Source organism: Lynx canadensis, chromosome A1 (assembly GCF_007474595.2).
Source record: "Lynx canadensis isolate LIC74 chromosome A1, mLynCan4.pri.v2, whole genome shotgun sequence".
NCBI lineage: Eukaryota > Metazoa > Chordata > Mammalia > Carnivora > Felidae > Lynx > Lynx canadensis.
The window spans coordinates 116,721,810-116,736,111 of record NC_044303.2 but is presented as its reverse complement, the minus strand read 5'-3'; the positions used below and the strand labels follow the sequence as shown (position 1 = coordinate 116,736,111).

The window sequence follows — 14,302 nt, the reverse complement described above, 5'->3', positions numbered from 1 at the left end:
GGCGCTAAGACGCGTAAAGTCCCGGCAGGCTGCAGGTATCGTAGGTGTAGTGCATCCCGGGGACCTGGTCCTCAAGTTGTAGTTCTCCGTGTTGCCGTGACCCTTTTTTTTGGCCAGGTAGACGGCACAACCGTCATTGCTCTCCTTGGTCAAATCACCTAAAGTTGGGAACTGCCTTTAAGTCCTTTCCCCTCATCCTGATCGATGCTGACAGGTAGGGTACTCCCTCCCGCAACTATAAAGGATGATTTGCCGCCCTCGAGATAGCAGAAGGGGACGCCAGCAGTTCGAGGCTTCGTGAAGCCCATCGACGGCCTCCAGGTTAGTCCGGCAGCAGCGAAAGCCCCACACCGCGAGAATTTGATACGCGGGGTCTTGGACAGCAAGCACCTCAAGCGCACGCTTAAGCTGCTGCGTTCCGTGCTCCACATCTTCCGGGCCAAAGGAACAGCGTCCTGCCGGTTCCTACAGTTTGGTTGCATACTCTCAGTGGGCCAGACCAACAGTGCTCAGAGCTGCCAAGGAGTTGCTGAAGAGGAAAATGGGCACAACAGTTGACGTTCTGAACATTCTGGTTACCAAAGGCTCCATAAAGATGGGAGCATTCTCTGGTGGGGAACATAAAGAGCACAGCTTCTGTGGTTGAAGATAAGTTTCTCACATAACTGTAATGCTAAGCCTTCTAAGACATATGCTGATGCCCAAAGCCCTTAATAAGAGGTGAGTGAGGTGAGGGACCTCAGAGAAGCTCAATGTCCTGTGTGAATGGAAAAATTGCCATGTGGTGTTGGGGGTCCTTGTCACTCACCATGTGGACAACCAGAGGACCTCGGTCATGTCCACAAGTCTTGGTGATATTTGCAGAAACTGATTTTAATTTTTTTTATATTTTTTTTAATGTTTATTTCGAGAAAGAGTGTGAGCAGGGGGGAAGGGCAGAGAGAGAGCAACACAGAACTCAAAGCAGGCTCCAGGCTCCCAGCTGTCAGCACAGAGCCCGATGGGGGCACAAACCCCGTGAGATCATGACCCACAGATCAGGAGATCATGACCTGAGCCAAAGACCCACCCTTAACCGACTGAGCCACCCAGGCACGCCCAAAAACTTTTTCTAAAGTAAGCTCTACAGCCAGCTTGGGGCTTGAACTCACACCTTTAGTTCAAGAGTTACATGTTCTACTGACCAAGTCAGCCAGCCAGGCTCCTCTGTAGAAACTGATTTTCATTATTTAACATAACCTCAAGATGTTATTGTCTTCATAATATAACCAAATATAAACCTTAGAACTGGATCATTTGGCCCTTTCTCTTATTTCCTCCCAGTTCAAAATGCTTGCATTTCTTAATAGCCAGCATTTTCTTTCTTTTTTTTTTTTTTAAAGATCACTTTGATTTCTTTTTTTTTAATTTTTTCTTTTTTAACATTTATTTATTTTTGAGACAGAGAGAGGCAGAGCATGAACAGGGGAGGGGCAGAGAGAGAGGGAGACACAGAATCTGAAACAGGCTCCAGGCTCCGAGCTGTCAGCACAGAGCCTGACGCAGGGCTCGAACTCACGGTCCATGAGATCATGACCTGAGCCGAAGTCGAACCCCAACCGACCGAGCCACCCAGGCACCCCAATAGCCAGCATTTTCTTAGATCTGCTATTGGGCTCAATACATTCAACCCTCGGCACAATCGTCTTTGTAATCTTATGCTTTTGCTAGAAAATCAGTTTAGTGTGCCCACCATAACCACTCTGCTTCCTGTCATAACGCTGCTTTCCCTGGGCTTACAGAGAATCTTTGCCTTTCTTGTACTGTGTACACTCTGTGGGGTTGGTGCTTGCCATACTTCTTGCAGAAAGTCTGGCGGGTTTTAGGAACATTGACTATGATTGCAAGAGCTCTGCTGCCATGGAAAGAGCCAGAAACTATTTTTTTTTTTAACGTTTTTTATTTTTGAGAGAATGCAAATGATGGACGAGCAGGCTCCATGGTGACAGCAATGATCCTGTCGTGGTGCTCAAACTCACGAACTGTGAGATCATGACCTGAGCTGAAGTCAGATGCTCGACCGACTGAGCCACCCAGGCACCCCCAGAAATGAATTTTAAACTGAGTCAACTCCCAGGTCTTTTTTTTTTTTAAATTAAGCTCTATGCCCAACATGGCACTTGAACTCATGACCCTGACATCAAGAGTCGCATGCTCTATGGACTGAGCCAGCCACACACCCCCAAACGCCAGGTGTTAAATTTAATGACCCTCTAGATATCTTTATCTGAGCCAGGTTTCTGTGACCCTTAACTGAGACCGCTGCTTCAACCATGAGACAAGGATGTCCTTCACTGTCTGATATTAGGCATTCTAGGTGCTGCTGCAGACAAGGCCCAATTTCATCCTTCTAGGTGCCATGCACAAAGCTGGCTTCCTCAAATGATCTTGCCCTATCAAGCTAAAAGTGACCAAAAGCAAGGCAAAAAGGTTAAGGTGGCCTTCTAGCTTTCTTGGACAGGTCTCGGGCTCAGGGTAAGAAGTGGCAGCTAGGCATCCAGTCAGAAAATAAATGATGACCCTATGAGCACCAGACCAAAGTGCTAGCAATGAGCAGAGAGGGGGAAATGGTTGGGGATGGAATGATTCAGAGGCCAGGGACCCACCTGGGGCATTGACAAACATTTCAGGGTGTTGAAGGGCACCAAACCCTGCTGGCCTAGCATAGGGATCCCCCCCCCCCCCAAGGCACTTACTAGGATTATCCCTTCAGCCAGAGAATCAGCAATTTGTGCTTAGAATTACTAAAAGCACGGGGTGGAGGGGGGGGGGGGGTATAAATTCATTTTTATTCCCATGATTGTCCTCAGGTACCTTCACCTAGAGCTTAGTCCTGCACAACCTTGAAATCAGACTGGTAGCCCATTGGGTGGACCCTAATTCCCAGGGAATCTCTGTCCTAAGAATAGGCCACATATGGGCCTGAATGCCTCTGTTATTTGAGACCAATCATCCTTATGTTCCTGTTTACCTCTTGCCCATCAGTGAGGTCATTACGTCCTTCTCCACTAGGCGTCCTGGCTAGGATCCTTATCCAGCAATCTAGAACCACGGCTTAAAGAAGGTCTGAGCTAACTTTCCACATGTACATTTTACACAATCAGTGGAATTCCTCTTGGTGATTCAGGGGTCCTGAAAGGAGGATGCTGAACACAGAGAAGACAGCATAGCAGGTTAACAAGGTTTTGGGTTTTTTTTTTTTAAGTTTATTTATTTTAAGAGAGAGAGGGAGAGCAGGGGGGAAGGGTTTGTAGACAGTGAGGGAGAGAGAGAATTCCAAGCAGCCTCCACACTGTCAGAGCGGAGCCCAGACACAGGGCTTGATCCCACGAACCATGAGATCATGACCTGAGCTGAAATCAAGAGTCAGACACTTAACAGACTGCGCCACCCAGGGTGCCCCCAGGTTGACCAGTTTTAATGGAACTAAATGATTATACAACATTTTATATACATTCACAGAAAGACACCTTGCAACTCTTTGGGGAATTATAGAAAGCAAACAGTGGCAAGCACATCCTTGTGGTGAATCTTTTTGCAGTTGGAACCAGAGATTAGTATTTTGGTCTTTTCACTTCAACTCTGCAATGGAAGGAAAAAGGAGTTGGCATAAGATCAGTACTCTAACCAATTATTACAGTGCCCCAGAGGAAAAATGCTACTGCTCACCCATCAGCCTCCATCTTCTTCCTCTTCTCAATGATCTACAAAAAAGAACAGTTAACACACAACAGTTAGGCTGTGAGCCTAAGCTCACCTAAGACGCAAGTCTGACCGCTCTCCTTTGCTCTCCAACCCCCTGCCTGTTCCTGCATCTGTGGGCCACTGTCTCCCTCAGATGAAATCCACCTAAGAGGCAGTCTCACTTACTGCACTAATCTTCTTCCACTGGCGATCTAGTTCTGCCTTATCATTGGTTTCCTTGAAGCGCCTGGTCTTCCGCCCTTCAGACATCTTGATACCATACTGGAATGCAGCTCTGAGAACAATAAAGGACATTTGAGAGAAAGAAGGCATCAGAGGTTGCATAGCAGTAGCACGGTGTTCCCAGATGGCCCTGTGACTAGAGAACCTGTTCTGGTGTAGGCTGGCCCATCATCATCCCTCTCCTCAATCTTTGGCCATATTTAGTACAACTCACTTGGGCAAAGCCTCCTTGTTGTTCATATACTCGCTGTATTCCTCCTGGGTATCAAAGTCCCAGCGGCCTAAGGGGCCTTTCTTATTACCCTGTTAGAGACACAGTGAGAACAGGGAAGTTAGAAATGTCAGTGGAAACAGAATTTTAGCCCTTAATAAAGCCAGGTTCTCCCACAATCTTGTTTCATCATTCATAAATCCCACCCTAATAAATGCTTCCTATGTACCAGGCATTATTCTGAACACTTATTTAATTTCCTCAAACTCTATTAAAAAACAACCATATTCCTCCGAATTCTCTCGATGAGGAAACTGAAGCATAAGCAGTAAAATAAGTTGTCAAGGTCACAAAACTTGGCAGAGCCAGGGTTCAGCAAGTCTCCAAGATGGAATTACACCATGCTCAACCAGTGCAGTAAAAACAAGGAAAAACTAGTTGAAATTTCGCCACCATTAATGGTATTATTTGTTAAGGTATTTTTGTTTCTAAGACAGAGAAGAACATTTCAATCCTGCTAGAATAAAATTCAGTTATTTTTCTCAAGACTGAAGTTCCTTCCTACCCTTTCTCTTTATGCACTAAAGGCTTGCTTACTGCCTAGTACAGAAATCAAAGCCTGGCATTTTGTAGGAAATAAATCTATTTTGGGCATATCTCATTTGCTTCTGGACAGATACGTTAAAGGTTAAGCTTCTCATGACCTCACAATGCTGCTGTTCTTAGTGCTGCAGTGGAGGAAAAGTTAAGGCCCAGAAAATGAGACACAGATCTTTTGGGAGGGGGGAGGGGGATACTGCTGAAGAGTAACTACCCCCAAATCCCCACCCATCCTTCCAACTCCACACCTGGTCCATTTTGCTGTAATCCACCTCCTCATCACTATCCACGGCCATGTCATCCATCCTGGAGAGAAGCAACAGTTAAAGAGATGGTGCAGACCCATACTCCTATGCTTTATCCAGAAACCCACCCAACTAAGATGCCATATGCCTAAAAATGACAACCACCACCCCCAGACCTCCCACCCAGAGCCTCAAAGAACAGTTCATCCAAATAAGTACCCGTGGGTCCAAGTTAATGAAATTTCCACCTCATTCCCCTCCCCACAACTTATTGTCCAATTATCCCAGCCTCCCTTCTTTAACAGTCTCACATACGTGGCTGGATAACACTCAGCATAACTGTTGGACATGCCAAAGAAGTCTCCCAGCTGCTTCTTGTCCTCTGGCTTCTTCAGCATACGCTATGTCAAAGAAAATAATTCTACCTATAGCAGAAAAGCTTCAAGAAGGAAGGGCCAAGGCCTAGAAGCCCCAACATGAAAACTTGTGAGGAGAAGGCTGTGAGCTTGCGTGAATCCTCTGAGAAATGGGAAAGGCATGGGGCACCTGCCTGGCTCAGTCAGAAGAGAATGTGACTCTTGATCTCAGGGTTGTTAAGCTCAAGCCCCACACTGGGTGTAGATTACTGAAATAAACTTAAAAAAAATAATAATACCTTAAAAAAAAAAAGAACAAATGTGGGGAAAAAAAGGGGAAGTCACAACGACTGCAAAATTCTATCAAAATTCACCATAAGAGGTAAGAGGCAGGATGGGAGCCAGGGGTTGTGGGGAAACAGGGAGGTAGGTGGAATTGGAAAGAAACAGGGTAACAGTTTTCTAGAATCCAACAACATAGTGAAATAAAGGATATGATTCAGTGCCTTCCCAGCCAGCAGATCCAGCAAACTTTTCATTGATCGATTTGATCAACTCCTTAGCAGATCCAGGTCCTGGCGGGGAAAGGGAACTCTATTCAGAATGTCAAACAAGGAACTTTCGACCTCTTTTCCACACACACTTCTAACCTGTTTTCATAAAACCATTTTTTAAGTAACAGAAAAAACTCTTTTAGTTAACATAATTTTAATCAAATTTCAACTAATAATGAGCTACTCTGGGTGAAATGGGGTTGTGTACAAATACGGCCGGTGAGACCTGCCTCACGTCTTTCAGAACCGCAAAGCTGGAGGAATTGTATCTAACAGAGCAAATATGCCTGCCATTGCCCAGGAAGAGGGAGGGAACTCCAGACTCCTCTTCTTTCTATTCTATGAAGCAAGATGTGGATCTTAATGAGAACCCAGACCAGAAGTCCCACAATCCCAACCATTGCCAGCTCTGAACTCTAGGATAGACTCTCAGCCCAGGGCAAAGCAAGACTACCAGAGTTAATTCAAGATGTCTCAGATACAACCCACCTTTGTCAACGTCCATGGGCTGGAAAGAAAAGAGAAACTGAAGTGAGTATCACCATGAGGGATTTACACTCATTCCTCCCCACTTGACTAATCCCTGAATCAACTCCCTACCCTACCTGGCTGGGCAGGCACAGAGATGGGCAGTTCTACCACTCGGTACCAGGGTCCTATCTCACCTCATCATCCACTTTCGGCTTCTCAAAGTAGCTGTGCCTCTTCTTCTCTTCCTCTCTCTCTCTGTCCCGCTCCCGCTCCCGATCTCGTTCTCGCTCCCGTTCTCTGTCACGGTCTCTGTCTCTCTCCCGATCACGCTCTCGTTCCCGGTATCTCTCCCGCTCCTTGTCCCGAGGAGTCTTGGTTGTGGATGGCACATAATCCCCAATGTCTTCAAATATACTAGAAAAACAGAGATCCCTAGCTGCCAAAGTCACACCACTTCCACTCTCCCTGGCCATTTCTCCAGATTCTCACACCAAGGCCTCCCCAAAATGCCAAAAACAAGAAACAAAGAGCTCCTTCCTCCCTCACATCAGGTGACAGTGCTACGATACATACTTCATGTCAGCTTCAGGGGGCTTCTTCTCTTCCATCTTCCCTAAGATATAAAGAGAGTAGTGAACAAAATATTCCTGAGTTGATTCCCACTTAGCCTAAACAGCTCTGAATGCCCATCTGTTTAGAAGGTGGGATAATAAAATCTCCCAATACTCTCCCCCATCAAGTCTCAAAGGTGACCACTGCTTTCTGGGTGAGCCAAGTTAATACTCTATTGCTCTCATTTTTTGCTGCTCTCCAGGAGCCCCCCAATGTTCTAGACACAGAAGGCTCCAGCAGACCATGGTTCCACCCTCAAATGCCCCTCCAGAGTTAAGGTTTCTCTCCCTAACTCTCCGGGTTACCTTTATCCTTCTTCTTGAGCTTCTTATTGCGGGTACCCTGCCGCAGGTAGGAAAGGATCTGGGTGAGCTTGCTGATTACGATGTCATTTGTAGTCAGTGTTGTCTGGGCCTGAAAACCCCAGGTAGCAAGGATATTATCCCACAGAGCAAGAATCTCTTCACTTCATTCACTTAACAAACTAAAGGACAAATTATAACCAACTAGGTGAAAACAGAGAAAGGTGTTACAGGAGATTCCAGGCAAACAGAATAGCATATACAAAGAGATCTGTGTCAAAAGTGAATCTAGCACGTTCAAGAGAGCTGGGATTCCCTGGAGAACAACAACAGGGAATCATGGTGAAAAGTGGCTCAGAAGGCCAAAAGGTGCAAGGGCAATTTCTCGATGAGAAATCACTGAAAGCTTCTCAATAGTGGTGAGGCAAAAATGTACATGTTGAAAAAGATCACACCAGCCATTTGTAAAAATCACTCCAGTGAATCTAAATTGAAATTTAGAAAGTGAAAAGTGGACAGGACTCAGTGATGGGTTAAATGTGGTGGATGAGACCCACGGCAGAATCAAGGCTGGTTCCCAGGTTTAAGGCTCACGTAAGAGGCTCTCAAGTCACTTACCTCCATAGTGGGGCAATCTGCTTTGCTGCGGATAAGCGTGGTGGGGATATCTGTGTCTGCATACTCGTCATCCAGGTCTACCACATAGGCCATGCGGCCTGGCAGGAACAGCTCATTGCGTTCATATGCCTTGCTCCTAAACAGTGTGCGGTAAACATTGCGGCCTACAAAAACAGGACGAGCAGCAAGCATAGCCATTGAGAACCTTCTACAATTAACAGCTGCCATTTATCAAGTGCTTAACTCTGTGCCAGCCCCCACTCAAACTTCACAATAGCCCTGTAAGATGTGCCTTACTATCTCCTTTTAACTGATAAAGATACAAAAGTTGAGAGTGAAATGATTTACCTAGAATCATACAGCTACCAAGCAACAGAATAAAGAAGGGGACCCAGGCAGTCTATCTCCAAAGCCTGAGCTCCTATCCAGTCTTTTACAAAGTCTTCTCAAGAGCACTATGTGCCTCACATTGTATTAGGCCCTGTGAGGAAGAAAGATGCTTAACATGATAGGTACAGTGCATAAACTACTTTTCTTTGCCCCAATAATCCCATGAGGTGAATTAGCCCCATTTTTGCAGACAAACAGGTAATGTGAAGTGAAGTCAGGTGCCTAATATCACATGCCTAGTGCAGTTTCATTACCAGGATTCAAACCCAGGTCTCAGACTGCAAATTCTGAGCTTTTAATCACCAACCATGCTACCTCCTTTAACACATAAGCTACGAGCTACTTCCCTTAATGCATAAACCACAATCTGAAACAGCTTCCAACATAATTGAGGAGACATTAATAACTTATACACATGAAATGACTAAGTCCACATCCAATTTCTAGTAGAGCATTTTATAAGAACTAGCTACTCTGGGGGCAAGATAGAGGAAAGCAGGTTGAGGGAAAGGAGAAGCATATCCTGCTCAGAGCATTAAGTCCCTACAATTCACCTAAAATGTACAACCTTTAGCGTAGAAATTCTGTACTCACCCAAACGTGTCTTAAATTCAATTTTGTTCTCAGGATCCTCATCTTTCCTAGAAAGATAAAAATAAGTTTTTTTGCTAAATGTGTTCCTACTTTTTTATCTTTTTTTTTTTTAATATTTATTTTTGAGAGAGAGACAGAGTGAAAGCAGGGGAGGGGCAGAGAAAGAGGGAAACACAGAATCCAAAGTGTTCCTACTTTAAGTCCCACTTTTCTAAACTCTCAAGCTCTCCACAATGTTTACTTACTTGGTTTCCTTCTGGGGCTTTTCCATAAGTTCTTCCTCTTCTTTCTCTTTGCTGGCAATCTCAGCTCGTACCTAGAGTTTAGACACTTATTCATATTACGTACATTTACCTAACACCACTATACACTTTGCTGTACCAGGAACTAAGGACTCCATACTAAATAAGTCAATACAGTGCTTGCCCTAAGGGAGCTTACAGCAGAAGAGACAACAAAATGTGGTAACTATGATAAGTGAAATAGAAGAGCTATGCAAAGGTACAGGAAGTAGGAGGTGAGGAATGGGGCTTAACCATACCTAGGTGATCACTTGAAGGATGAATAGTAATTACTCCTAAACAAGAGCCACCATTAGCCCTTCTACATGGTCTGGACTAACAGAAGTCTCCCTCCTTCACCTGGAAAGGCTTGTACAAGAGCATTCAGCACTCTAGAATTACTCTCCACCCACCCACCAAGACTCACCTTTTGAAGCAGAGCAAAATCCAAGCCTTTCACCAAATGGGTGTGTTCCATGTCACCACCCAAGAATTTGGACTCCTGGATCAACTGTCTTCTTTTCTCTGCAGCTGATTTGTCCCTATATATGGAAAGAGAACCACATTAGAATAGTCTTTTATGTCTTCAAGTCCCTCTTGAAATGGCTCAGCTGAGGCTCCAAAGTGGGTAAAGTGTTAGGTAGAACTCACACTGTGATTGCAGGACTCTGGAATGCTTAGGGAATCACACCCTGGCTGCCATGGTACTCACGCCTCAGCAGTGGGGCCCACAGCCCTGTAGTTAGCTGTGGTACTGATTAGCTCAGTTTCCTCATAATCTTTGTTTACACCATCTCGCCGTTCCTTGGCACGGTCCCGGTACTTCTCTGCTAGTTCTCTCTCTCTCTCAATTTCTTGTTGACGAAGCTTGGCATAATAACTGTGACAAGAGAAAAGCAATGCGTAAAGCTCACCAGCTGTTATCCCACGGTCAGCAGGATTGTTCCTGTTTCCTCCAACTCTCTGGTGAAAACTCATATATGTCCTGATAGAACTGCTGGCCACCTCTTGATAGTTCTCAAAATCAGAACTACAGCATCTTCCAGATCACAGTGTTTCAATGCCACCTCAGGACATTCTGTCAATTCAGAATTCTTCAATGCCACCCAACTCTGTAGAGATTTTTCCATAGGGCAACCAGGAAGTTATCTAAATTTTTATCACCTTCCAAATTTCAACTGAAAGTCAGTCATTCCTTGCTGGTCCTCCCCCGAAAGAAAGGAACAGCAAAATACCAGGTCCAGAAGTTTTAGTATCATAGAAATGAATAATGATGATAATGATGATGATGGTGATAACAGTAGACAAGTATTACTGGGTGGTTATCATATGTCAGGCACTAGTGCTAAGTGCTTATATGCACTTATATCAGCTGCACTTATATCGTAGCTGATCCTCATGACAACCTGATAAAAAGTTGTGAAATCACTCTCTGTTCTACCCATAAGAATACTATTAGAAAGGTTAGGCAATATGCCCATGGCTATCCAGCTAGAAACTGGTAAAGATGAGATTAAAATACTGCAGGCTGACTCCAGAGTCCTAAATTGCCACTCTACCTATCCTTCCTCTCCAGTGAAGCACAGAACCTCAAAATAATAAAGGAAAATGTTAATCTTTATGCTCCTACTACTACCTCCTACTCCTTTCCCCCAAATACTATCCAACACTTAAAGCCCAACACTCCTCCATCCTTCCTTCACCTTTTCTTTTTTCTCCTTCGTGCAGCGGGGTCTTCGTCCTCATTGTACTCCCTTGGCATCCTAGAAGACAAAGAAATTCAATGATAGCGTTAGAAAACATCACAACCACCTGAAGCACTATTAAAATCATATATTCCCCAATATCTACCCCAGTATCTGAGTGCATATGGACCTCTGTCCATTTAAGCACCAGCAGCAACTCTAGTAGTACAAGTGGTATGTGGAACATTCTGAGTTCCTAAAGCACCCCAGTCTCCACTGGAGCTTCAATCTCCAGCAGGAGACAATCAGAATCACAGTCTTCAAAAATAACTAGGCTTCCAGTTCCTAAGACATCTAATTTGGTAGATTTTCCATAGGAAGGAAATAAGAGACAGGTTGGAAGACCCCAGAACTTACTCATGGTGACGTGATTTAGAGGGTGGTGCAGATGTGGGTGCAGCCCTCGGGGTCATGAGAAGTTTCCTGAAGTCTTCATTGGTGAGTTTTGACCTAGAAGGCAAAGATTTTAAAAATGAGTACCTAGTAAAAACTGGAAAAGGAGTATGTAAAAAAAAGGTGAATTTTACTGGAAACCATGAAAATACAAACTAAGACAAAAACATGCCACTTTTAATGCATCACAGTGTTAATTAAAAAGTCTGATAAATCAAGTATGAGTGAGAATGTGGGAAGTAAACATTCTGCTGAAGGGAACATATATAAGTCAGTACAGCCAATATGAGGACAAGTTGGCAGTATCAAAATTTACATGTGTATCTCCTATGACCTAGCAACTCCATTCACCTATATTTAGCTTTGCTAATTACTCACATAGGTATATTAGAAGGCCTGTAAAAAAGGTTCAGTTTCGGTTATGAAGATAATAAAAACTTGGAAACAACCTAAATGTATATTAACTAGAGACTAATTAAATCATGTTTCTCAAATGTGGGGTAGATAGCAACAATGGTATAAGAGATAATTTTAATTGGTACAATGACAAAGACTCACTCCTTGGCCAAACTTCAGTCGGGCTCTTTCTGGGCTTGCTGTGCCCAGTTTTAGCAAAGAATCCTGCTAAGTGTTCCCAAGGAAGACACTGTTCAAGACTATTGTCATAGTAAGGGCAGTTGGGTGGCTCAGTCGGTTAAGTGTCCAGCTTCAGCTCAGGTCATGATCTTGCAGTTCATGGGTTCGAACCCTGCATCAGGCTCTGCGTTGACAGCATGGAACCTGCCTCTCTCTCCCCTTCTCTCTGCCCAACGCCTGCTCTCAGGCATGCACTCTCTCTCTGATAAATAAATTAAAAAACTTAAAAAAAAAAAAAAAGGAAAAAAAGACTACTGTCATAGGAATAAAGACTACTGCAATAGGGGAGAGGAACTGACACTCAACTCTGAATATACACTGGGACAACTGGAGACTTATAAAAAATTACTGGGGTGCCTGGGTGGCTCAGTCGGTTAAGCGTCCGACTTCGGCTCAGGTCATGATCTCATGGTCCGTGAGTTCGAGCCCCACTTCGGGCTCTGTGCTGACAGCTCAGAGCCTGGAGCCCGTTTCAGATTCTGTGTCTCCCTCTCTCTCTGCCCCTCCCCTGTTCATGCTCTGTCTCTCTCTGTCTCAAAAATAAATAAACATAAAAAAAATTTAAAAAAATTACTAAAAGGAACTTTTAAGCATCAAGGGTAGAAAAAGGACCCTGACTGGACCTACTTCATTACTTAAGGGGATTCTCCATAAACTGGCTTAACAGCATTCTTTGATAAACAGGAGCCCAACAGTCCTAGTCAAAAACAGACCCCAGAGAAGCCTGATGAAAATCTGGTCAAGAAGGGAGTCCTTGTTACTGCCATGAAAATAATCTCCAAACGGTGCCTGGGTGGCTCAGTTGGTTAAGCTTCTGACTTTGGCTCAGGTCATGATCTTATGGTTCGTGAGTTCAAGCCCCACATCAGCTTTGTGCTGACAGTGCAGAGACTGCTTGGGATTCTCTCCCTCTCTCTCTGCCCCTCCCCTACTGGTGTTCTCTCTCCCTCTCCCTCCCTCTCTCCCTCCCTCCCTCTCTCTGAATAAACTTAAAAAAATATATAATAATCTCCAAGATATGGAGTGGGGAAAACCAAGTGGCAAAATGATATATATACACAACACCGTACCATTTAATTTTAAGACTTCAAATTATAGAGTAATAATATATTTTCCTCAGACATGCAAGTATGTATATAAATGTTAAAAAAAAAAAAAGGAAAAAAAAGACAAGTAAAAAAGGAACAGTGGTTACCTCTAAGAAAGGGACTGGGGATGTTATTTACCCTTATTTCTACTTTAATTTTCTACAAGAATCAACTTCTGTATCATATGTAATTAAACATTAACTTTAAAAACTAGCACCCTCCCGGCCAGAATTTCCTCTCTAATACTTTGATGCAATTGACCTGATCCAGCTAAAGTTCACAGAGATAAAGAAACAAGTGGCACAATTTTTTGGACCATCCTTGCTGCAACTTAGAATTCTTTTCACTGTCACCACACCACTCTACTTGCCCCCTAGTTCATTCCCATAGTCCCATACTGAAACACTCACTGGTGGAAGGAGTGAGGATCGTCCACATCGTGGCCATCTGGAGCCAAGGGGTTGGAGAAAGGCTCACCTAAGAAAAATAATAGGCACTAAATCTCTTTCGTGTCAGGCCCTGTGCAAAAGTTGGAATGTATCAGCGAACAATACGGATGTTTTCACGTCAAACTGCTCACAATATAGTGAGGAAGAACGGTAAGAACAAAGACAGAGACAATAGATCATAATTATGTGCCGAAGTGAGAAAATGCAAGGAGCTGTTGGTGCAGAGGTGAGGGCCCCTAAACCAGCGCTGGAGGATCAGCAAAGACTTCCTGAAGATGACATCTAAGATACTGCGTGAAAGATAAATTGGTGCAATTCAAGATTAAGTGCTGGGGATAAGGGATAGTTCACAGATAAACCATCCGTTGTCACTTGGGGCAAGGACAAGGCTTAGAGACAACAGTCTGGAGATTCCCGGTTTCACTCGGGACCCAACGGCTTCGCCAGATTCCAGCGTCACACCCCGCCCTCTCTCCACCCCCCAAATTCCACACAGGGCTTAAGAACTGAGGCGAAAACAACACGCCAAGTGTCCCAAGTCCTGAAGGTAATAAAGAACAGATGACCCGAGCCTTACTGTCTCGCTCTGGCATTTCGACTGCGGTGTTTCAACGCCACCAATGACTAAAGCTCCAGCGACAACACAGCAGCGACAAGCTTTTTCCCACAATGCACCTCAGGAACAGCCCACAGTGCTTTGCGCTCCGCAACCTTTCCGCCACCGCCAGCTAGCCCAGAAATTGGACAAAAACCGGAACGTTTCCTTGGCAATGCTTTTAAGGCATTGGCTA

At 44.4% G+C, this 14,302-nt stretch overlaps 1 protein-coding gene and 1 long non-coding RNA gene across 2 annotated transcripts; one reads left to right on the top strand and one right to left on the bottom strand.

Annotated features, from left to right (window-relative positions):
- Positions 1 to 7: 7 nt before the first annotated feature.
- Positions 8 to 6,796, top strand: LOC115516859. The gene is made up of 2 exons (XR_003969689.1): positions 8 to 720; positions 6,177 to 6,796. It is a non-coding gene; the product is annotated as an uncharacterized LOC115516859 (long non-coding RNA).
- Positions 3,414 to 14,229, bottom strand: IK (IK cytokine). Its single transcript, XM_030319762.1, has 20 exons — positions 14,089 to 14,229; positions 13,473 to 13,539; positions 11,303 to 11,395; positions 10,904 to 10,963; positions 9,913 to 10,080; positions 9,628 to 9,742; positions 9,165 to 9,235; positions 8,920 to 8,966; positions 7,936 to 8,099; positions 7,321 to 7,429; positions 6,977 to 7,016; positions 6,598 to 6,817; positions 6,422 to 6,440; positions 5,875 to 5,953; positions 5,338 to 5,418; positions 5,026 to 5,083; positions 4,181 to 4,269; positions 3,910 to 4,018; positions 3,709 to 3,743; positions 3,414 to 3,621 (listed from the first exon to the last, which is right to left on the bottom strand). Exons 1-20 carry the CDS (start codon positions 14,102 to 14,104, stop codon positions 3,594 to 3,596), a joined length of 1,668 nt encoding a protein of 555 aa, XP_030175622.1. The 5' UTR covers positions 14,105 to 14,229; the 3' UTR covers positions 3,414 to 3,593.
- Between the last annotated feature and the right edge of the window lie 73 nt (positions 14,230 to 14,302).

Bases quoted from the DNA above. Each gene is read 5' to 3' on its own strand.
- IK (XM_030319762.1), bottom strand. The intron at 8,100-8,919 runs GTGAGTACAGAA...CTGTTTTTGTAG, and splicing joins TGAATTTAAGACACGTTTGG to GCCGCAATGTTTACCGCACA. The intron at 5,419-5,874 runs ATATCCTTTATT...GACATAGCGTAT, and splicing joins GGCTGGGAAGGCACTGAATC to GCTGAAGAAGCCAGAGGACA.